The following is a 24619-nucleotide window of genomic DNA, read 5'->3' on the forward strand; positions in this document are numbered from 1 at the left end:
GAGCTAACTAGATCCTTAACCAGCACAGACCTTATTTGGTGCTAAAATACATTGCTATAAAAGTTTATCTAAAGAACAGATCAGTGATTGCCAGAGTTAGGGATGGGGGTGGGGGTATGATGACACCCGGCAGGACGAGGGAGCTTCTTTGTAGTGACACAGCCCGTCTGTGTCATGGCTGTGAGTGCGACAGAATCTCACAGAGCTAGGCAGGCAGGCACACACGACGACAGCACTTAGAGACCGGGGGGGGGGGAGGGGGGTGTCCGTTGCACCCGTGTCCAGATTTGGGTCGTGGACAGTGGTTTGGTAAGAGGCTGTCACTGTGGGGAGGCTGGGGGGAGGTTACACAGGAACTGTTTTTGTCACTTGTGAGCCTAAAAGTATTTCAAAATAGAAACTTAAACTCTTCGGCAGACAGTAAATAATTTCAAAAGTGAAATGAAGAAATTTGCTAGCTAACTAGGAAATAGTAGGCTTTGTGATTTGAATATTTGCCCATTTTAAACATCTTATTTTAGTGTTAGAATTTCAAAGTAAGCCATCAAAGATTCTTTTGTAATTGATAAGACATTGACTTATGTCAAGTTTTTGTCTGGAGATGGTGACAACATAGAAAATTTTTTACAAGTAGGGAGATGTAGCTTTTGTATAATACAGCTTTTAGTTAAGATTTCACCCTTATTGATGGCGGGTGGCACTGCACATCTGCTTTGCCATCACATCTCGACACCTCAGCAGGTTGCTGGAGAAGCTGCACACACAGCCATTGACCACCAGGTACGGCAGTTGTGCCTCAGTTTCTTCAACACACAGAGGCTGTCCCGCTAATGGCATCTCATGAGCCAGTTAAAACACAACCTGATACATTCAGGTGGGAGTCGCGGTAATTCGGATTACATAGATAATGCAGGAACTCATTTTTTTTTTTAAGTGCAAACCTTTTCAGATAATATTCATGGCACCTCTCACTGTCACCTGCAGAGCCAGTCTGTCCCCACACTCCCCCAGAGGCATGTTGCTTATACGTCTCCCCTGCTATGTTGTTACTCTGTGTTTGGAGGTTATATTTAATCCTGGTTTTGAAATGAATGTCATTATACTTTATGTTTCATTCTGTGGCTTGCTCTTTTCATTAGACACTATGTCTTGGAGAGCTATGTTGTTACAGGAAGCTCATTTGGTTTAGCTTGCTACAGAGTATTTTTTAGTATAAATATATTATGGTTTATTTAGTCACTGCCTTGCTGGTAGAGATTTATTTAATAGAGTCGTCAATTCGCATATAATAATTAAGGCATCTTGCATAGCTTGACAAAAGACCCATAAGAATCTTTCTTCCAGCAAAGCCTGATTTGACGAGTTAGTCCAACTGTCAAGGCGAATGTTGTTCATGAGGAGAACATAGGGTTACATGAGATCAAAAATCAACTGTCACCAGACCCAGAAGTTCCTCAGTTCTTTCTTAGAACAGGCCCCATCCAGCAAGACCAGTGCACTCTAAGGCAGAGCGTGCTGCCTCAGCCCAAGCAAAGACGCAAGCAGGCGGATTCAGCAGCTGGAGCAGGGCTGGGGGTGCCCGGCTCGGAACGTGACCACCAACGTAACCACCGTAGTGACACCTAAGTGACATGAAATCACTGTGGTCGTATGGTCTGGTGTGGGTAATAGTCTCATGTTAACAAAAATTTTAAGTAGGAATTTTTAAAATCATGGAGTTAAAAAAAAAACTTGCTTCCCAGGAAATTGAAGATCATCTTCAGAGCCAGATTCGCCTTCAAAGCAATGTCTTCTCAGTGTCGCTTGTGTAGTCAGCATGTAGGTGACATTTAGACCCCAGCTTGGCTTACAAGCGTGATTCATGAGAACACATCAGATGGTGGAAGTGGGGGAAATTTTCCTTGATATTCAGAGGGAGCAGCTCGAAGCAGCCACGCCGCTCCAGACGATGGAGAGAGTCACACCACAGGGCCTCCCTCACTCAAAGACCGTCTCTCCCAGAAACCCATAAAATCTGAACTCCAGCCCTTGGTGGCTGCCATTTGGGCGCTGCAAGCAAAACCTGTGGGGGTTTCAGAAACATTCCGATATGTGTGGAAAACCCAAGCCAGGAGGGCCTCTTGCAAAAAGCCTGCCGTTGTTCTCTTCGTTGAATTGAAGGGGCAGTCAGAGCAACGTGTGTTCAGATATCAACATCCTCATCAAAAAGCATCCCCGATCGCCGGCCTCCTGGTATTCTCGAGTATCCCATCATGCACTGCTGGTTCATTCTCCATCCACCAGACTGAAGTTCAACTTACCTAGAATATCCCTTCTAGATGGTTCTAGTTAATAAGAAAGACACCCAAGGTGATGTAAGACCCAAACGGCATCAAAATGTGGTACAGTGCAGATCTGTAGGTTTATTTCTAACACATTGCAAAGCGATGGTGACGGAGGTGGTGCTGCTGACCGGGAAAGACTCTGAAAGTCCCGGGAGAAACACCGAGAGGTGTTCCTGCAGGGGGCTGATGGTGTTGCTCCGTTGTAACGCTAAGGGATGAGAAACAGACTCACAGGTGCTTTCCATAGAGCTTGAAATTTTCGTTTATTTTTTCAATTAAAGGTTTTAACTAATCAGGGGTGTCCAACTTTTTGGCATCTCTGGGCCACACCGGAAGAAGAGTGGCCTTGGGCCACACATTAAATACATTTCAACACATATTCACAAAAAAAAATCTCATAATGTTCTGAGTAAATTTACGGTTTTATGTCGGGCCACATTCACAGCCATCCAGGGCTGCATGTGGCCCGTGGGCCGCAGGTTGGACACCCGTGGGAGATTTGTGGGTTGGATTTCATTCGTGCCTATGAACACTGGTTTAGTCAAAAGTTCCCTTTTCTCCCCCAACCATGTGTAGGACGGAAGCATCTAAGCTGAATGTTTTTCACTTTCCCTGTAACATGTCAGGCTCGTGACAAAAGACAGAGGGTTCAGACCCTACTTCGTAAGAGGCCGCCGGTGCCTGGACAAGGCCCAGGGAAGGTCCACCTGACCGGCACTAAATGGGAGGGTGTGACTGACTTGGTAGTGGTCGAGGCGTGGCGTGTGTTGCGGCCCTAGCTGTAGCCCAACTTAACTTACATGTGAGGTGACTTTATCAAGAACCCTCCAGGGAGCAGTGACAGAAGGGCGCTTTGCAGGAGATTCAGTGGTTCCTTCTGTGGGTAGACGGTCCACCGTGTGTGAGACACAGAATGATTTTTGGAGCACACTGAGATGGATTTCTGCATCTGGGGGGCTTTGCAGCCCCAGAGGAACCCACTGTGTTTTTTCCTTTTTTTTTTTTTTTTGGTTGCTAGGAAGCTTGGAGATCAAGTTGCTACTTAAAACTTAATTGTCAGGCTCGGTTCCAGTCCGGTTGCAAATTCAGCCCCGTGCTTCCAGAACTCTGTCAGACTGTGGTGTGTGTGTGTGTGTGTGTGTGTGTGTGAGAGAGAGAGAGAGAGAGAGAGGGAGGGAGGGAGAGAGAGAGATAAATGATGAAAAGTGGGAGAGGAGGCACCCGGAGTAGTAACCGTCTCCAGTGGCAGAGCGTGGAAGTGGTGTGGAGACGACAGACATGAAATGCTGTGGAAGGTCCGGGGGAAGAGGAGACTTGAGGGGGTGTTCTGCAAGGAGGAAGCAGCCCTCGTGACTGCCTTTTTAGGTGTTTCAGCAGGTGGGCCCTCGGCACAAGGTGGTTATACCAGATAGAGGGAACAGCCGAAGCAAGATAGGAGAAGCCCAGGTGCTCTCTGGGGATCACCCAGTGAAGGATTCGGCGTCAAGGTTTACAGGTGCAGGAAAGAATCTGAAAGCCCCATTATCCACCAAATGCTGCTTCTCACAACCTGAGGACAAGTGCGACTTGTCTTGCTGAGGACACTGAAGACTCAGCTCCTCGCCCCACACATTCCTGCCCCCCCCACCCCGCTCCCTGGCCACTCAGGGCCTCCTGGGGTGCCTCAGCCCTCGCCGGGCATATGGTTCACGGGCACCTGCCCAGAACCTACTCTGGTGCCAGTGGGGGACAGCTCGTGCCTTGATGTCCTTGTCTTTCCATCAGGTTACAAGTGTCACCATAACTTACACACCTTCCACTGTCCCCTGACCCCTGCCGGCACCTACTTTGTGTGATACCTCAGGCAACCTGTGCCTCAAAATGGTTTTTGTTTAGAAAAACTGATGAGAAAATTTCGGAGAGAGTGTGAGTTTCCTTTGTGGAGAGAAAAGCCCACTGATTCTACGTTTCAGTCAGATCCTCAGACTCACCCTCTGGGACCCCTGCATGGGAGACCCAGGGCTGTGCGTCTGATGGACAAGCCGCGAATGGTCTTTGGTGGGGCTCTGACTGAGCCCGTGATGCGGACCCAGCAAATGCTACTGCAGCCCCCACTCAGTAAACAGTGTGTAACTCGTAAGCTGCTTAATACAAATGCCCGCACCGGCATTATGCATGTAAGACCCGGTAGAACACTACCATCATCACTGGAGGAAGGCACGGTGGTCCCGGTGCCCACCAATGCCCTGGCTTTGTGAATGCACTGCAGTTATGTGAGAGGCATCACCGGGGAAGGCTGGTTGGAGACTGCATGCAAACAGTCTGTGCTATTTTTGCACATTCTTACAAGTCTTAAATTATTCCAAAATAAAAATTAAAAGTTTGTTGTTTTCTTTTTGAGAGCAAGATGACAGAATTAAAGAGATCATCTAGTCCAGTTTTCAAGCGTTATTTAGCCAAGGCCTCATTCTCTCGCCCTCCCCTCTCACTCCCCCAGCGGCCCCCGGGCGCACCCTGCCCACTGCAGGGCTCTGTGAAGTGCCACTTTGAAGAGGCTCATCCAGCCCAGCGCTTTCCAGGGCCAGATGAGGCAGTCAGGGCCCAGAGCAGTGAAACACACCGCTCCTTGGTGGTTGCGGAGAGACACACAAGACACACGGAGCCCGGTAGCTCTTTAGTGCGGCTGCTGTCTGCAGGCACCCTTACACCCTTAACTCACGGCTCCTCAGCTGACACTGTGGTTCCTTTTCTCAGACGAGGTGAGGCTGCTTTGGCCAGAGGCTTTATGCTCCTGCATTCCATCTCTGGTGTGTGGGAGGTGTCCTCCTCCTCCTCACGGTCGGTCCAGGGCACGGGCGGCTGGGCTGGCAGGCGGTTCCACAATTTACCCCTCGGCGTAGGGTATGGGCCTCGGAAGGCCAGCCTTCGGCACAGAGCAGGAACTGGAGACCTCAGAGGAGACCCCTGGCTTCTGGCCACTTTGGCATCTGCTCTGACCACCGATCGGGACTGAGGCTAATTAGCTTTCCTCTTCCTTCCGATTCAGGCCCAGGTCACTGAAGGAAGGGAAGTGTTATGCACCTTGGTTCACTTCCAAGGATAGTATAATTGCAATCATCTTCTCTCATATTTGCCTGGGGATTTCCAGGTTGGGAAACCCTTATGTGTTCCCTCGGTTAAGCCTCACTCCCGACTATCACAAAGGCAGACGGGCTTTCTTGCTGCTTCATATAGAAGGGACCTGACCTTCCCAAGGTCACTCACTGAGTCTGTGTCAAGGCCGGAGTCGGAACACAGGTCTCCCGGATCCTGGTCAGTGGTCTCACTGTGGGGGAGATCTCGGTCATTGTGAAGCACCTGCCCGAGAGTGATGACCAGCAGGCAGGCGGCGTTGTCCTTGTCACCATGAGCACGATCCTTGGCCGCTCGTGACTTTGAAGTATGAGGACTCTAAGACTTGGTCACTCTCCAGACTTACCCAGGGGCTGAAAGCGAAGGTTTCCTCTCATCCTAATGGTAACCCCTCCGAATGGTTAGAGCCCGAAGATGCCCCATGGGGGGTGGGGGGTGCATAAGTAAGATTTGGATTCTCCTGAAAAGTGAAACCAGTTACCCATGCGCCACAGCCACAGGCACCCACGTGCCAACCGACCAGCAAGACGGCCGCCCTGGAGCTGCCCGGCACGCCCACGCCCACGTCTGCTGACTCAGTGCCCGTGGTGGGTGCCTGGCTTCTTCAGGGGAAGCTGGCTGTGTCCTTCCCCCGGGCGTCCTCTCTGCCCTCCCCGTGGTGGGACTCGACCTCGGCTGTCCTCATGGGAACTTGCAGTGGAGACTGTCACTGGCCTCTTCCCTGGACATTCTCCCTAACGTCCCAGGACACTGGGGAAAGCGGAGGGACTGCTTTAAGGCCCACACGTACTTCAGACCGTATTCGCAGGGGCTACTTACTAGGAAAACTAACCTCCCAAGGAAGGCGTTGACTTTTCATGCCCAAGAGGCACTTGGAAAGTAAACTAGTGACGGCCTCGAGAGTATCGTTGAGCATCTGCACAGGTAGGCACCTGGCCCCCGTGAGGCACCTACTCCGTATTTGCTGAGTAACCTCCCAAAGCAGCAGTTCTCAGTCCTCACTTTTAGTGTGCTCGCCATGCTGGGACCCCCACAGGGCCTCTGCCCGGAGGCTCCATTCGGGCGGTCTGAGCGGGGAGTAACTTCATTTCCAACAAGTTCCAAGTTATGATGATGCTGGGTAGGGACCACACTTTGGGAACTACACTCAAGAAGCAGAGATTGTCCCTAAAGTGAGTGTTTCAGGCCCAGGGGGCCGTGCAGGCTCTGCACAGCTCTGCCACTGGAGCAACAGAAAATATGTAAATGAATGAGCATGCCCAAATTCCAGTGACAGTTTATTTATAAAACAGGTGGTGTTCTCATTTCCCAAAAAAAAGTTGTGTTGCAAATATAAAAATAAAAATTAAAGCTGTTAAGACCAGAGCCTCATTCCGAGTGGATTTCTGAAAGCGCCTGGGTGGGAATCGGTGTTGAAGGCTCAGATGTATTCAGATCCCATCACTGGTACTCGCTGGCCACGTGACTTTGAAGGTCACTGCCATCTCTGTAGAACGAGGATAATGATTATGCAGCGAAAATTGGGGAAAATGTTAACATTTGTCAAGTCTGGGTGGTACTTACATGAGTGTTTGATTTATTATTCATGTTCTGCATGATTGAAATAGTCACTAATGTTAGAATTTATGTCTTTAAAAAGTATGTGGCTTGTATGTGGTTTAGACCTTAGGTTCCAAAGCCAAACAAGTGATCAGTTATCTTACAAAGTCAAAGTCACCGACCAGGACCTAGGCCCTTAGAAAGTCAGAAGCCAGGAACATGTTTGTGTATGTTTGCGTTTGAGAAGCCCTACACCAAGGGACAGCTTGAGCCGGGCACGTCTGAAACGGGGCCTTTGGTCTCCTTCCCTTCCCCAAACTCTGCCCCTCAGTCCCCTTCCTTAGTTCCGTTAATGGCAGCTCCATCTTCACATCTGCTTGGGACACAAAAAATGTCATCCAGGGGGAGGCATATGATGAGGGAGGGTCCCGATATGGACATGTGGGGGACAGAAATGTCTTTCAGCTCAACCCCCTGCTTTTATGTACCAATCGACAGAGGCCCGAGGAGCAGAGGAGCTCACTCTCTCCAGGGATTTCCCCATTCGGCACCTTACTGTGGTTGACTGGCTTTGTCCTCATGGCAGCCACCTAAGACAGGTGCTGTTGATTTCCTAGTTCATCGACGAGGCGGGAAGGCTGTCGTGGGTCCGGGGTCACACTTCTGGGAAGGACAGAGCTGGGGCTGGCACGCGGGCAGCCTGACCGCGGGGGCCGTGAGCTTGGGCCAGTGCGGCGTGCTCCGTGGAATGTGTACTTCCCCGTCTACCGGCGGCCTGCGGGCTGAGAAACAAAAGTGCTGCTAGAAAAGGAGCTGCCTGGCTGTCCCTTCGGTGGCGCGTGCGGTGTGCTAGGGGACGGAAGGAAACTGCGGCAGGGGCTGCGGCAGCTGCGTTCGGTGCATTTCTGACGTCCCCCGACCGTGCTGGCGCTGTCCCGTGCAAAGGCGTGGGGTGCTTCAGAAACAGTGCAGAAGCAGGAAGACGCCCCTGTTGGCGGGGGTGCGTCTCTGGTCTTACGGAAACCTTGCCCGCCAGCAGGTTGCCCGAACTCAGTCCAGCTTCACAAACACACCCCGATTTTGCGCCTCCTCTGTGCTGGGCACTGGGGATGCAGAGATACCGCAGCGTCGAATGGGCTTGTCCTCGAGCACTTGGATGACTGTGGGGCCAGAAGCGATAGCTTTGGTGGGAACCCAGCAATATGCAAATTACCTTAGTGCATCCCATGGAAAGAAGAAACGTGGGTATTTGTCACATGGCCCAGAACAAGCAGCCTATTAAAATGTGACATGGCCAAGTCGCCACCACCCGTTGCATGGCCCCCAAGAGCAGTGCACTCTCTGGTTGCACCGAACCTTGACGTGGGAATGGGGAGGGGCGGGGCCTGACATTGGCCCCACCCAACCACCTGGTCCGTCCTCTCGTGCCCGGAATGAGCAGTGTGCTTCTTCTCCCCGCAGGACCCCAGGAGCAAGCACAAGTTTAAAATCCACACCTATGGCAGCCCCACCTTCTGTGACCACTGCGGGTCGCTGCTGTACGGACTCATCCATCAGGGGATGAAATGCGACAGTAAGTAAGTTTTCTTTTCCGGTGGGTGGCAAGGCTCCGAAGCAGGTGCCCAGAGCTCCCCGCGCACCTCAGGTTCAGTAACGTTTCAGCACCACCTCGTCCACAAAGACAACCATTCAGATCTATAGCAGGCCAGTGAAGTGTAGGATTTTCCCACTGTTAACGTTCTGGTTTATCAGACTGCTTCACTGCCTAATTATGAACCCCCAAAAGCACCCGATTTATAAATGAAGTTGGTGCTACCCCAGTTTCTCATGGCAGAAATCTGCAGCCACGATGGCATGCAGGCTAGTCAAACCCAAAGCAAAAGCCCTGTGCCAAGAAAAGACTCCGCACCTCCAGACCCCACATTCAGTTAGGCTTCAAAATACGCGAAGCCACCCGAGCCATTATCTTCCTGTGTTTCTAATTAGTGGGCAGACCGTGGAAAAATCCAGTAGGTTCTCCTTAAACTGAAACCACACTGAAAATTAAACCCAGGCTGGTGTCTCCTTAAGTTCACTCGCCCTGTGTGGCCGTGGGCAGCTCAGATTCCTGTGAGCCCAGCCGATGGTGAAGGCAGTGAACACACTGATGAGGAAGACCTGGGTGTCCTCCACCCTCCTGTTCTGTTCTGTATGTGTCTCCGTCAACCGCCAGGAGGAAAGAAAAACAACTGTGGAAGGTCTTTGCTTTGATAATTCTATTTTGAAATTCATTTCCCAGGCTATTTATTAGCTTAAATAAAAGCGCATACTTTTAGGATATGAAAGTACTGTGTCTGTTTTTCTAGTAGACAAGGAAGTGTTACGGAACCATCAGCATGTTGTCATTCATTAATGGTTACTGTTATGGCCAGGAGCTCTCCTATGTGGAGCAAACACAGTATACGAAAACAAAGATACATGCACGCTACAGAGTAGCTGGGTCGTTTCCCAGAACCCAGGGTCCCTCCCCCTCCCAAAGCTGTGGAATTTAATAGCCTAACAAAACCTCAGTGATGATCCAGACCCGTGGCCTGCTCCATTTCAAGAAACCCTAGGACTCCCGAGATGTGGTTTGCAGGGGTTTTGCAAGTGCAATTCTAAGTGCATTTGTAAATATACTTTTAACTGCTTGAAAACTTGGAACAAAAATGAACATTTGAATGCGTCACACACTCAACCTTGACAAGTTGAAGACAACGTCGGAGACCTGATGTTGCCCAGCGCCACTCACCGGGAAGGACGTGTGGTCGAGTTTCTGCCACTGCACCCACTGGACTGAAGAGCCGCGGGGGCTGTGAAGCACGGAGTTGAACAGCAGGGCTGTGTGTGCTCACTCTTCTGCAGGAGCCGGGGTTTGAGGCGCTGTGTAACTCTAACAAGATACATACATACATGCATGAGTTCCTCAGGCAGAACTGAGCATCCCTCAGAGCTGGCTTTGCAATTTTTTTGGATCAGAGGGCCTTACTGGTTATCCATGAATGTCTTTATAACAAATAAATGGTATAAATTTGAATTTATTAACTAAGTTTATGCTAATAAACTAATACTCATCTGGTTTATATTTTAGGATTCTGCTAAAGATTTTGCTTAAAAAAAATGGGTTCCATTGCTAAAAAAAAAAGTCTCTAAAAATCAGTGCTTTTTGTTTTGTTTTAAACTCCTTCCCTTGGAGTCCCAGGGCATCGGGGGCGGCTGCCTGGGCTCCTTCCTGGAGGAGGAGGGTACCAGGACCCGACCCCTCCCCTAGCTTCTGTGGAGAAGAGTCCTCTGTCTGTGCCCTCACACATTGTAGGGTCACAACACCATGTACAATCCTGCTTGGTGGGGGAAAAAAAAAACTTATCAACCACTTGTCTGGGCCAGGCTCTTCATTTGCAGAGTAAGAAGTGGAACCTGAGAGAGCAGATAAGCTTCCCAAGATTCAAAAGCTGCTCGTGGAGACAAGAACCCAGCCCAGAGCCCTTCACCACGCACCCCCGCCCCCGCCACGCCCTCCCTGCTGTTCGGCTCTTCCCAGAGCCCGTGGCCTTTATTGCCTTTGAGTTTCACATTCTTCCCAGGCACTTAAAGATATTTCCTGAGTCTGTGTCTTTGCTAAGTCAAGGTTCACAGCTCTGAGCAGTTAGCTGTGGAAATAGGAGCGTAACCAGAATCCACGCGTGTGAATCAGCCAGCCGTTCTCTCCGCCTCGGGTCTGGTGTCCTGCCTTCCGTGTTCAGTCCCGCCAGACAGGTGTCCTTCACTGTGCTCTCCGCAATTCATTTCACCACATTCAAGCCAAACCTTCACAACGAAATGGCGTGAAGGCTGTGCCTCGAAGGTCCCAGAAGAGCCTGCGGCACCCCATCGAGGGCTCGCGAGGGTCCCAGCAGCCGGTCCTCCCCTGGGAGCCCGGAGGCGCGAGGACCAGAGCGCTGCAACGCCTCCGCAGAGCCTGACGTCCGTGCTCAGCACACGGGATTCTTTCCGCGGAGCCTTCAGTTCACCGCGGTGACTAGTCTTTTTCTTCAGTCCTCCCCCGGTCTCGCCCACGCAGTGTCAGCTGGTAAAGAATGGCGTATCATGCCAGGCGTGTATTTGTTTTACTTGGAATAATATTTAAATATTTGAAGACAGGTTTAAAATACCAAATACAAGTTCTTTAAAAAAAAAAAAAAAAGCAAAAGCGATGTACTTAAGCCTTCTTGAAAATACAGACTTAGCTCAGGAAAATTTTATGAATTTCCTGTGCTCAACCCACATATGCTCACCCTTTCTGAGTGGTGAGCTAGGAAGGCATAAGAAATTGTCTTGCAGAAAAATCGCCCTCTGTTTAAGTTGTGCATATTATTTGCCTCTGTGTACAAAAGTAGGAATTACCTTTGTATGCATTTACCTGTGTGAATTTTGTCTACTGTTAAATATTTGAAGCATCACGGAAGACCAGGCAGGGGCGTGTTGCTTCCGCCGAGTCTGGACAAACATGGCGTGGATATTTTAAGGATACTGCCACTCACACGAAGCCTGTGCTGTGAGGGACATCTGCTAGCGGCTCTTTATGTCACCAACAACATATAGCAAAGTATCAAGTTCAAGGGTAGCCCGTTTTCACTTGTGCTCCTGCAACCAAAACACCGAGGAAGCGATGGCCCGGGTCCGTATGCCCAGCTCAGCCTCTGCTTTCTCGATCCGCAGCCTGCGACATGAACGTGCACAAGCAGTGCGTCATCAACGTCCCCAGCCTCTGCGGGATGGACCACACTGAGAAGAGGGGCCGGATCTACCTGAGGGCTGAGGTCGCTGACGAAAAGCTCCATGTCATAGGTAAGGCACGCTTGTGGGGGCATCGGGCATGCAGCTCCCCAGTGGATGGAGGTCAGGGGACACCGAGGCAGGGCTCAGGCACCTGGGCTGGCTGTTGCCTCGGAGCTGGTCCACTGATCCCCGTTAGCACGTCTCCTAGGAGACTGCTCTGTACGCTGTATGCAAGTTCCCAAAGGCCCAGTGCCATTGCGAGTTATAACTGTGACAGCGTGGCGGGTGCATTGTCCCCTGGTGACAAGGGGTCAGGGAAGCCAATGAAGCAGAAACTCAGTGGGGGGGAATGGAACTGGGGCGGGGCGAGGGGAGGCGATGGCTGATCCGGATGTTTCCTGGCATCGGGCTGTGCTGACCTGGTAAGTCCACCCTAAGGCCAGTGACAACAAGCAGTCACTGAGTGTTTATGCTTCCTCTGCGTTAGGCATCGTGCTGAGAACTCCACATAGTTAATTGACCTAGTGCTCACAACTACCCGATGATGAGCCTCATTTTCCAGAAGAGGAAGCCGAGGCACAAAGAGCTCAGTAACTTGCAATGTCACAGAGTTAGTGCAGAGCCAGGGCTGGAAATAAGACATTTGGACTCCATACTCCGTGCTTCTAATTGTCGCTTCACGTGCACCTCCTGCCAACTGCCCAGGCACAGAGCCGGATCCCCCTTCGTGGGCCAGGATCCCCCTTCGTGGGCCAGGATCCTGCCTCTCCGGGGCTGTGTCTGGGTGCACTCTGCCGCAGCACGGCTTTCCTGAGGTTGGCCCACCACGTCCACAGCGGGTAAATCAGCACACTCGACCAAGTTATGCCAGAGCTGTGCCGGCCCCGGACCCAGTCTGGGGTTCGCAGGTACCTGGCACACCTGCTGCGCGCTGCTCCGTGCTGACATGGGGTTCAGCTCTCAGGGGTCTCCTGACTCGTGGGGCTCCCTCACACCCCCTCTCTTTCCTTTGACAAAGGCACTCATTCTCAATCGAACAGCAAAGATGTTAATGTTGCCATTTGTATTTAGGAATTTAAAGCTACAGTGAAAATGGAAAGGCTAACTTTAATGTTCTTTACTTGTAAATAAAAAGATATTATGGGGAAAAAAAAGATCAAAAGGGTCTATTTAAGGAAAAAAGAGAGAAGGAGTTCAGGGAAAGCTCATTTTTTAAAACATCCTCATGTATTTTTTTTTTAATTTAAAAATAAGCATGCCCTTGCTTGTGTGGTTCAGTGATTGAGTGCCGGCCTGCAAATCAAGGGGTTGCTGGTTCAATTCCTGGTCTAGGGCACATGCCTGGGTTGTGGGCCAGGTCCCCGATAAGGGACGCGTGAGAAGCAACCACACATTGATATTTCTCTCCCTCTCTTTCTCCCTCTGTTTCCCTCTCTAAAAACTAAGTAAAATCTTAAAAAAAAAAAAAAAAAAACTTTCTACCCATAGCTGTCCCCTCAGATAAGAATTCAGAGAAAATCAGGGGATTTGGAGGTACTGCCAGGAGAGGGTCAGCACACAGCCTCTCAGGAACCTTATGAAACACAGCAGAGCTACCGACCCAGATCACAGTGTGAACAAAATCCCCGTCGTAGGCACGTGTGGGCTCCTGAGTGCATTGCCTCACTCCTGTTTCTCTCTCCTTTCCGCTGAGACTCCTACTTTGTCAAAGCCATGTCTTGGGGGCAGGGAGCATGTGGTTTAGGAGAAAGTTACCATAAAACATTGTCTCAATCAAGAGTAAGGGATTGAGGAGCATAAAGTGAATGCCTATTGGTGAAACATTTCAATGTTCTCCCTTAGCTTGCTGCGGCGAACCATCAGCACTTAACTGTGAGGGCTGTGGCCCCTCCGAGGCGAGAACGCCTGGGCAGAGTTTGTAAAGGCTCAGCTCTCCCTTGTTGCACTTCTGGAAACAGCAAAACATACACCGGGCGTGCCAGGCCTAGCCCGGGGCTGACCTGCAATAAAGCAGCAACCGTGTGGGGCTGCTCGTGTTTTCCAGTCCCTCCTATGGGCCCCGGAAGGCTCTGCACAGATGCCAGCCTGCACGAAGGGGCGCAGAAGCCCTGGGCGGGATAGCACGTGGTACGCAAGCAGAAGAGAAAGGTCAGGCCCCATCTCACAAGGGCAGCAAAGAGCGTCCTCCCAAGGCCTGTCCGCTAGTGGCTCCGCCACGGCCCAGCGCTGAGCTGGGTTCACGGTGCCACACCATCCTAGGGGACAGCGCCCTTCACTGAGCCACACACAGACTTCCCGTGGAAGCCACCAGCGTAACTTAAGACAATAATCCACGGCAAGTCTCTTGAGAATTAGTCTAAAAATGTTTGCATAGGTATAGCTCTGCTCTAGGAAGATGAATCCAGCGATAGTTTAATAAAGCAGCGGCAGCAGCTAACGCTAACTGAGCCCTTTCCACAAAGGGGCACTTTACACAGTGACTTGTTTAAACCTCTGTGGAAGTCTATGTTGTCATTCTTGCTGTGCGGATGAAGAAACTGAGGCACAAAGGAAGTAAATAACTTGTCCAAAATCACACAGAGAAAAACCAAACTGAAGGAACTAACTAATAGTCAATCATTTCTCTAAAACTTTTCATGTGGACTTACATTTGGATTATCAGAATTAGACTCTGGTTTTAATGGGAACACGAGCATAAATAGTCAGCCACAAAGAGTAGGGCTTATGGCCCAAATGCAAAAAAAAAAAAAAAAAAAAAAAGTCGTGTAAGTACATTTCCTATACACCCTTCACCCAGCACCCCTGATACTAACTTTCTTATGTAACTATAGCTTGAGTATCCAAGTAGTCACATTTTGAAAGAGTATGTGATACATTTGTGAAAAATAGGTGCCTGTGTTACTCACTAGAAACTGTGCTAAAGAGCAGAAGACACCAGACTCGTCCCAGGGTGGAAGGGCTGCGAGGAGCACAAAGCGAAGGTCCTTTCGAGCAGCACCTGCTGCCCCTCCTCCCAACCCCGGGCCCAGGCCCGCGTCCGTGTCGACAAGTGGCCTGAACAACAGCAGCTGCCACTTACTGAGTGCTTACAGTACACGCTCCCTTCCTAGACCTGGACCGTTTTATGGTGCAGAGCACTTTACATTTATTGTCTCATCGACCCCCTCAAACAACACAACAAAGGACTATTACTATCTTCCTTCTTGAAATGAGCCAATGAGCGAAGGGAAGGCAATTGCTACATATTGGAAGGTAGGAATTGACAGGGTGAGGACTGGATCCCAGACCTGACTCCCACAGCTGTGGGCTTGGAATCTCCTACGTCTTATTTGTTAAAGAGTCTCCTTTACCAAAGACCAAATCCATGAGTATTTGCTGAACCCCTACTCAGCACTCCACATGTTCCCTGAGGTTGCAGAAGGGCCAGATGTGGGGCATAGAACCAGGGGAGAACGAGGAACCCATGAACGAATGAGGGAACAATCCAAGTCCAAGTATAATTAAATGCTCAGTTACGTGGGGGCTCACCAGGGCACCAGTGGGAGGTGCTCGGAGTCATGGCCGTGAGTGGGGAGGAAGGACGCCACAGAGGAGACGGAAGGGCTGCCGATACCGGACAGGCGGGGGGAGGGAGCTCCACAGAGGGCTTCACAGGACGTGGGGATTAGCCTGGCATCCATGAGAACACGGGTGCAAACAACCAACTGGAGTGAGGAGAGCTGATCGTTCGAATGTGATTTCTTGGAAAATGCACTTGAACTCTGAGCAGCTGTGTTAATTGTGGATCAACTCCCTCTCCATTTTACCTGTGCAGAGTCACTCAAATAAAAAATAATTTCCAAAGTAAAACAGAAACTCCCAGTGGACTCCTGCTTCTGGCCGGAAATCGCCCTCTTGAGATCAGAGATGAGTTTCCTGTCTAGATTGGTGTGGTATTTATAGGCAAGGCCCCTGCTTCCCTGCTGTGTGTTTATTTTTTGCCCTTGGTCAGTGGTGCTGATGTTATCTGAACAGTGTCATTTTTTTAATAGGCGATTTTAATAGGTTTTCTGTGTTCTTGTGTGCTTTTTTATTTCATTTGGGGGAGTGGTAAAATCCCTTATGGGAACCAATTTTCAATTTAGTGTTGTAAGTAAATGGAAAAAATATCATATGCTTTACAACTGTTTTAGGAACACATCTCTCCCACAGATAGATTATTCTGTTGAAGAGTCTAATTTTCTCTCCTACTTTAGGTTCTTAATTTGGCACAGAGATCGAAGTTCTAAAAGGTTCCGTGGGGAGAGAAGGACTTCCTGCAGGCTCCGAGCTTTTTTGCACCATAGGGTCTCCTCTTCTGTCCACCTCCCAGAACGGTGTGCGATCTGGTGCCCCTGTCCCAGCACCCCAGCCATCGAGACTCACCGCTGAGTTGCTGTGATTAAAATAATAACACCCCTTCTGTACTTTTCCACCCTACAATAGTAGCATGCTTGCTGCGGAGTCAAGGCAGTGGGGCTCAGCTTCATACAGTGACCACGTAGCCTTCAGTCATTCATTTGTTGCATATTCACTGAGCACGCTCCTGGCTCTCCACCAGGCCCCGGGATGCTGAGATAATTAAGACGGGGCTCTCATCACGGAATGTGCGGCCTCTGGGAGGAATTAAGACATGAAAGAGAACAGCAGGGCAGTGCTCCAGGTGCCTTTAAGTGTGGCGGGAGCTTGGGAGAGCAGGGCCTCACCTGGGGAAGATGCAGGTGGTTTCACAGAGGAAGCGAGAGCGGGACAGGAGGGGAGGGGGCATTTCAGGGAAAGATGCTGAGCCACGGAAGGGCACGGGGTGCTCAGGAAGATCGATGCAGACCAGGAATTGGGTGATTCCAAGTGTGCGGTGGGGAGAGATGGAGGGAAATTTCCTTCCATTTTCGGGATTCATCCCACTTTACAGAATGCACAGTTCTTAGGAGCCATGCGGTACAGGCTTCAAGTTAAATACTTCTCTTTCAAATGGGAAGACTTTTTTTAAGTACATTCTTTTTTTTTTAATTCTCACCCAAGGATATATGTATTGATTTGGGGAGAGGGGAGGAGACAGACAGACACATTGATGTCAGAGGGAAACATTGACTGGTTGCCTCCCGCATGCGCCCCGACCGCAGATCAAACCCGCAGCCTAGGTACGTGCCCTGACCAGGAACCAAACCTCCAAACGTTTGGTGCACAGGATGATGCTCCAACCAACTGAGCCACATGGCCAGGGCTAAATGCTGCCATCACTGTCATTTTGTAACTGAGGAGACAGGGCGGACGAGCTCCAGTGGCCTGCCCAAGGTCACACAGCTGCCAGGTGAAGCACACTGCGCCCCGACACCCAGGCCCACTCCACCCACTCTCTCCCACAGCTGACCCCCGGCTCCGGCCCAGGGAGTCCGTGTGCCAGTTCACACCCCTGTCCCTGCAGCAGAGACTGGGCCCACACCGCTGCTCAAGTGTTTGCAGTTTCACGTCTCTGCCCTGCAATGAGTAGTCGAGGCTACTCCGTGTGGCCTCTCCACACCTGCAATTACTGCAGTGTTGCTGGCACCGTGGTGGCTGGGGGTCTGTCATTATTTCCCCCCGGCACCTCCCTGTCCCAAAGCCGACATAATGGCTGGAAATGAAAGTGGCAGCAGGAAATCTGGCTGAACTCTTCCCTGCCTTAAAGTGAAGCATTAAAATGGGCCAGGATGGAAACATACCCCTTCGGGATGTGTTCTCGCTGTGCGTGAGCTGGCCAGATGTGCGATCTGACAGCATCCTTTCTCAGCCCCCACCGCGGGCTCTCCCTTACTGGCCCTGGTTCTCCCCATCTCAGACTTGTCCCTGCTTGCGCATCCCCACAGTCTGGGAGAACCCACCTCCAGCAGTTGTCCCTGTGCTTAACATCCAGGCACATCCTTTGCAAAAGAGAACAAGAGCCAACTCTCGACCACAGGTGGCAAACACAAGGCCCGTGGGCGGAATCCGGCCCCCACCCCCACCTTGTTTTATCCGGCCGGCGTCTTGTTTCTACCTGGCAGCAGCACTGAGCTCCTTGCCCCTAGTTAAGGAGTAGTTACATTTACACAGTCCTAAAATCACGTTTGGCCCTTTGAAGGCAACCACAAGCCTGCTGTGGCCCCTGGTGAAAATGAGTTGGACACCCCTGCTCTCAGCCAAACCAACTGGCAGCTTGCTGGTACCGGAAGAGACCTGGCACATTGCCCGTTCAAATGCACATGCTTCTCGGTGATGCTGGAATGTTTGCACTGGGTTCATCTACTCCGTCTTCTTCCTTGATGTGACGTTCCTAAGTACCAGGTGTCACATGTCTCTGTGACCCGTTCAGCAGCCAGCACCTTGCCTGCCTCCCCAGTTTACATCCTTTATGCCCGCCCCCACCCCGTGTCCCTTTACCCCTCGACACTCTGTGTTCCAATATTAAAAAAGAACGAAGCGCCGTTTCCTGGCGGGCAGGCTACTTCCCACCACCTCACCTTTGCACTCGCTGTTCCCACTGCTCCCTCGGGGAACGTCTTTTCAACATTCTGTTCCAGTTGTGAACCTCTCCTAACATTTCCTGCCTTGCCTAAAATTGCCCCTTCTCTCCCCATGCTCTTTATAGCACTTACAATGCAATTTCACTGGCGTGTTAATTTGTATGTTGATTTCCCTCTACCAGACTGTTGGCCCTCTGAGGTCCGAGAGGATGCCTTATCTCCTGGTCCCCGCCCAGTGTCCGGAATCTGCTGCTGATTTGTGTGTGTTGACCAGGCAATCACGATGGCGATGATAGAAGTATCCAGTAGGCTCAACGCAAACAAATCACTCTCAGCTGTACACTGTGCTCCGATATCCCCAATCCAAGTAACTCCTCCCATTTTAACTCTATACCTGCATCAAGTTTAAACGATCCTGTTTTAGCCTAATTCATGAAGCCACACGACTTCAGGGGTCCTGTAGAGAAGCCCAGGAAGAAAGAGGTTGCATCTCGTCAAAAAGACGTTTCGTTATTTGCATCCTGACTGTGGTGCCTCGTCCTGACCTATCTTAGGCAGAGCTAAATGTCAAATGTGTACTAACTAGCCGCGCGCCCTCCCACGGGTTGTTATTCCTGTGTGGTTCTCTGTGCAGTGATTCCAACACAGGTTTCCACCCTGGGTGCTTAGTCACTGGGTGCCTGTGGGAGACAGTGAGGCGAGGGTGAGGGGCGAAGAGTCACCGGTGCCTTTTCCTTACTGTGGTGTTCGCCCCTTTGTCTCTAGTTGCCCAGGTATTCAAGTTGGAAGTGGCATGGCTTCTCTTCCACCTGCTTAAGATGATTTCAAGCCCCTGATTCTTTACAGGGGCCTCCGGCTTCTGTCCACTGTGACTTCAGTGGCTCTCACGAGAAAGAAGTATTTTTTAATATGGGCTTTGAATGCCTGTGTCCCTGGGAAGAGGAGAAACTAATAGTTTCTGGGGCCTGTTTCATGATTACCCCACTAGCATATAGGGACACTGACATTAACTGAGCAGGTCATTCTTGTGCAGGATTTTAATTGCTTCTAATTATAGGATTATCGTTTAAGCACAAGATTAATTGCCATGAAATTATTGCAAAGAACTTGATCTTCTGGAAAGTAAATGCATTAGCCAAGTGAGGAATCTCTTAGAAGCTTGCAAACGATGCTTTTTTTTTTAATCCCTTCTGTGGAAACTTTCTTTTAACCCTTCTATGGGTGAGGAGATGTCACGGGGATCCGGTTGGAAGTGGAAACAAAGAGCAGGTCAGCGCCCCCTTTTGGTTCCCCACCAAAGGGTTGGAGAACTTGAACCTTCAGTGTTTGCGAATCATTTGGTTCACCAAGAGACAGTGCTCGCCGAGTAAACGCAAGCTCGCTTCCTCTCCGATTCATTTCTTCTTCAAGGGTGGGTGAGAGTGGGCCCCCCAAAAACTAGCGGACACAGGTGCTGTCTTATGGTCGCCTCCAACACCAAGCTCTTCTGATGTCCCCCAAACATTTGTTTTCCAAATGCTTTGTAGAGCAATCCCCAGTCCATGTGTGCGCACGCGACCTGGTTGTGGGCATGGAAACGGTGCAGAGAGACATCAGACTGTGCTCACCTCAGCCGTAGGCATTTCCACTTGGAAAGAGTACAGGAGAGAAATCGGCTCCTGGGGCAGTTCTAAAATATCCTCGGTTGAATGGAGGGGGGCGCGGCCACCTGCGCAGCGCTCTGCACCAGAGCTTGCCCACGGGGGACGTTCTCTACTGAGAAGAACAGTGGTTGTACTTTACCACCCATTTGGTAATTAATGCAAGGTTTATGGTTAATTAAAGACAGTCAGGGTTCCTTTTAAAACCGAGGCAGGCATTTTTCCCCTGAGAATAATGAAGCAAGAACAGATGCGAGAGGCACACTTCCTATCAGTGTTCCGAGGTGGGGGTGCTGGACCTGGGGAAGGTAGCGGAGGGGAAGTGCCACTTCCGAGGCTCAGACCCGCGGGAGGCAGGGGATGCAATCAAGAGAAATGCCTGCTTCGCTGAACTCCCGGTAGGGAGGCGGGGAGAGGAGGGCTCTTGTCCTGGAAACTACCGTGCTGACATCTCTTTCCCTTTGTTCAGTCACTCTGCCTGTAGCCAGCCGTTCCCGGGAGTCGGGGGTGCAGGCAATGGGGGAAGGCATGTTGCTTTGGCCACACTGCTGCTCTCATTGGACAGACTGCCTCGGTGGCTCCCCACAGGTGTCCTGTGGCCGAACCTCTGCCCAGGAGGCTGGAGAGGAAAGTGTGTGCACCACACATTATCGACAGCACCAGCCGGCCTCGTTACTTCTAATCCCCAGTGACCCTGAGCTGATGTCCGCCTGCACTCCCACCATCCACCACACACCGGCTCCCTGCCCAGGGGAGGGGGGACTCTTTGTTATCCTCAGAACTCTGAGCTTCTGAAGGCTGCCAGAATATTTTGGAAGAAAAGTCCCCAGTCACTGAAATGACTAACACTCCGTGAAGACAGGATGCACACAGGGGGGCCTATGTGTAGCAGATAGTTAAGCGATCTGGGTTCAGAGGAAACTGTGGCCTTGGCTCTGGAGTCACATAGACTGGATTCGACTCCCAGCTCTACAGCTGGGGCTAATGCTCACTGAGCATTAGGGATTGTTACTCTGTGACTGGAGTCACATGTGACTCCGGTCACACTGATGCTATAAAGTTCAGTGAATCCAAGCGTGTCACTTGATTGACACATTAACTCTTTCTGTCCTGCCTTGTTTCTGACCTGGAGCCACAGTGGGGCTAAGCCACTCCCAGTAAAGCCTGGCGCCGGATTTCATTTGTTTTGCCTTCACCACACCGCCCACCAGGCGCTGCCCACCAGGCACCACCCAGGAAACAGCGTGCAGCCGGCACTCTCGGAATTGAAAGGGGTTCGTGTGAGGGGGACGGTTGCATGTGAGGCTCAGAATATTCACCTCAAAGATTCTAACTTGCCACCCACCTTAGCCTCATCACTTAACCTCTCTCTGTTTCTGTTTCCTCATCTGCAAATCAAGGCACTTGAACTTCAAGGTTCCCTCTGGCTCTAGCATTTTTGTTGCTGTGAGGGTCATTTCAGAGAGAAAGCTAATCAGTGCCAGTCAGCAGGGGCCCCTTGGACTGACAGTAGACTCGGAGACTCCAGGAACTCTGCAAGTGGGGGAGGTCTAGTAATTTTCAAACCACTTTGAACAGTGACATCTGTTTCCTGTGACATCTTATTTGGAGTGGTATTCCCGTTCAAGGGGAGAGGACGTGGTGCCCGCCTTCCTCCCCCTCCTCTGTGACCCATGAGAAGAGTCTGTAGACCAGAGTTTGGAAACCACTGCTAGAACCCAACCCCCGCATTTTACCTGTGTCAAAACCAAGCTTTAGAGAACGAATGTGACTACTAGGTAGGTGTTTTGGATTGTAAAGGACAAAACCAAACTCCAACACGCTCGTAGGAAAGTTATCAAAAGAAATCTGGGGCCCTGGCTGGGTGGCTCAGTTGGTTGGAACATCAACCTGTACACCGAAAGGTTGAAGGTTCAATTCCTGGTCAGGGCTCATACAGGAGGCAACCAATCGATGTTTCTTCTTCACACCGATGCCTCCCTCACATCCAAATCTGTCTGTCTGTCTCGTGCTCAAATCAATAAGCATATCCTTGGGTGAGAATTAAAATAAAGAAATCTGGGGTATCTTCTGGAACTCAGGGGTGGATGCTGCAGAGCTGCAGAAACAGCTAGACGCAGGGACTAGCTGTTGTATGTTACCTCTCCTCCTCTCTGCACACGGCTGTCATTCATCTTCTCACAGCAAGCTGGGGCTTCCCGACACGTGGCCACGGCTGGTTCTGCAGCGTTGTCCCACAGCATCTCTCCTGCTGTGTCAGGAGCAAATCCAGAGACCCAGGGAAGGAGTCATTGGCTCACTTTGGGTCATGTGCCACCTCTGGACTAGTCCAAGGTCTTCTGAAAGGACAGGTAAAGGTGAGGGAAAGACATCCAGAGGAACAAGGGGGATGGCGCTAAGCAGACAAATGAATAGGTAATGCCGAAACTGTGAGCCATTTGCCGGGGCTGTGCAGGAAGGGGCTTTAGGAGTAGGGACTGGAGCCAGGCACCTGCCTTTGGCTTTGGTGCTTTTTCCCGTCAACCACACTGCACGTCCACGAAAGGACTGAAGAGCAGTGCTAGAGTCCAGCTTCCGTACAAAAGTTGGATATGACTCACAAGTCCCTTTTGAACAAAGGAACATCGTCCTGGCCTGGCCAGTTTCCCAAAACAGCCAAGGATAAAGAAACAGCTTTGCTTCAGCGACATGTGTCCAATTCAGAACCCTGGCCCAGTAATTACCTCCTCTTGTCTGGAAGCTGCAAAGCGGCTGCTGGGTTCTAAGTGCAAATGGTGCCGACGTGGGGAGGGCAGCGGCGGTGGGGCCCGCAGGAAGCAGAGCCTGTTGAATGGGGCCGCAGTCAGAATGCGGAGCAAGTGACCCAGGAACGGCAGCTATGATTAGGGGAGTGATTAGAGCCTGCATGTCGAGCTCTTTGGCCTGAAAGGACCCTCCCCCTGGGCAGCTTTGTCTGCGGGCTGTTTGCTCGCTTGGTCCTGGCAGCCCTGGGCCTCTCGCTCCTGGAAATGGGCTTTCATGAGAAATTCCAGCTGCGAGAATAAAGTGGTTGGCAACATGCTAACAATGCCCTGGATTCTTAGTCTCTCTCCAAAAACAAAAAAGAAAAGAAAGAAAAGCCAGGCTGCCTGGCTTTCATTCAGCAAGGTGTACTTTATCTGTGAATCAGCCATCAGTCCACCCACAGTTAGGGAAATGGGGTGTCTCCTGCTCGGTTTGTAGGCTGCGGGGATTATGGAGGGGGGGCAGGTCCCCTCTAGGGGCCTCCCAGAGCCCCTAGATCTGAAAGGCCTGCCTCTTAAGGACTCAGATGGCTAGAATCTTCTTCCTGTGGATCGTCTTTGACTCGTGGCTTCTACAGCACTGGCTGTCTCCCTGTTTAATCTTCTTTCTGCTTGACGCCTTTGCGGGTTCAGTGACTGTCTCAGCGCCGCGGCCTGGTGCTGTACAAGCACCTTGGTTATTTCACCGGGTTACAAGTTTTACATCCAAGACTCTTGGTTCCCAGTCCTGTCTTTCCAGAATTCATTTAGTCCCGACTAGGTCTGATGCCCGCCATTGCCCAGTGCTGGCTTAAGGTGCTGTGTGGACAGATGGGCCCAGTCAGACGAAGAACCTGAAGTTAATGAGAATGCCCAGCTTTTTTTTTTCTTTTTGACTGTGGTTGAGGTGATAAGAGTCTTTGCCAGGTAAAAATCTCTTAGCCTTGACAGCATAAGTTTAATTAATGTTTATCTTCAGCTTTGTAGTCTCAGATTAAAGGCTACAGTAGTACAGCGGATAGAAAGGCTGAAAATGGCTTATTGTCACAATTTCCTCTCTCTCCAAGGACTGTAGTGTTCCAGAGGCAGATACTCAGAGTCTCTCGTTCGCATGAACCCCCAATAGCCCCGAGAAGTGTGCCCCTCAGAGAATCGGCTCTGAGCCCCTTTTTGGTGACTGGAACGAATGGGAGAGTCGTTGGTCCTTCAGGGGCGGGGAACATCCCGGAGTGGGACAGTTGGTCCCTCTTCTGCCGACTGAGGGAGCATGTGGACTGTCGCCGGCACCTTGCGTGATGCCCAGCCAGGACATTCCTGGCAGGAAGCCCAGCGAAGGGCGCCGGGAGGTGGGGCTCCCTCAGGTGAGCTCGGGAGAACAAGTGCCCCGGCTGACCAGCCTCAGAGGTTTCTGCACTTAATCCCTTGCATAAAGGTGCTAGAAGCACGTTGGTTTCCTTGGGCTTTTTCTCTTAAGGATTCAGTTACTTCAGGGGAAAAGAAATAAGGAACGAATAAACATTTTTGTCTTTGTCTGCCACGCTGATGTGAATGGTTATGATTCTATTAGCAACGGCCCCCGGAGCCAGGTCTGATTACGTTTAATTTAATCTCCCCGGTTATTTTCAGTTCGGCTCAGCCTATTTTAAGCACAGATGAAGGGGAAGCAACCAGGCCGAGGGGGCGGGTGAGGGAGGGGCAGGAGGTATTTCCCCTCTCCTCCCTGGTTACTCAAGCTCAGCCCCTCTTGATAGGAAGCCAGTGACCACAGGAGACAAGTCATCCAGACCAAGTTCCAGTTCTCACTGTGGACTCATCTCGGGTGTCATCCTGTTCTTCTAAGAAAGGAAACGTCCTATCAGCTGTGGTGGGGAAGGGGACAATAATCATTACGCAGCCAGAAGTACAAATGGAGCAGTTTTCTCCAGTGCCAGGACAAAACTGAGTACACCCTCCCCTGCCCCTCCCTG

At 50.9% G+C, this 24619-nt stretch overlaps 1 protein-coding gene across 1 annotated transcript in view; it reads left to right on the plus strand.

Annotated features, from left to right (window-relative positions):
* The window catches only part of PRKCA (protein kinase C alpha), a 356244-nt gene that overhangs the window by 242016 nt on the left and 89609 nt on the right, over positions 1-24619 (plus strand). The window contains exons 4-5 of the mRNA XM_028520046.2: positions 8436-8547; positions 11691-11819. Of these exons, the coding sequence (XP_028375847.1) occupies positions 8436-8547; positions 11691-11819 (241 nt within the window). The remainder of the gene's footprint in view (positions 1-8435; positions 8548-11690; positions 11820-24619) is intronic.

This window comes from Phyllostomus discolor, chromosome 8 (assembly GCF_004126475.2).
Source record: "Phyllostomus discolor isolate MPI-MPIP mPhyDis1 chromosome 8, mPhyDis1.pri.v3, whole genome shotgun sequence".
In the NCBI taxonomy this organism is placed as follows: domain Eukaryota; kingdom Metazoa; phylum Chordata; class Mammalia; order Chiroptera; family Phyllostomidae; genus Phyllostomus; species Phyllostomus discolor.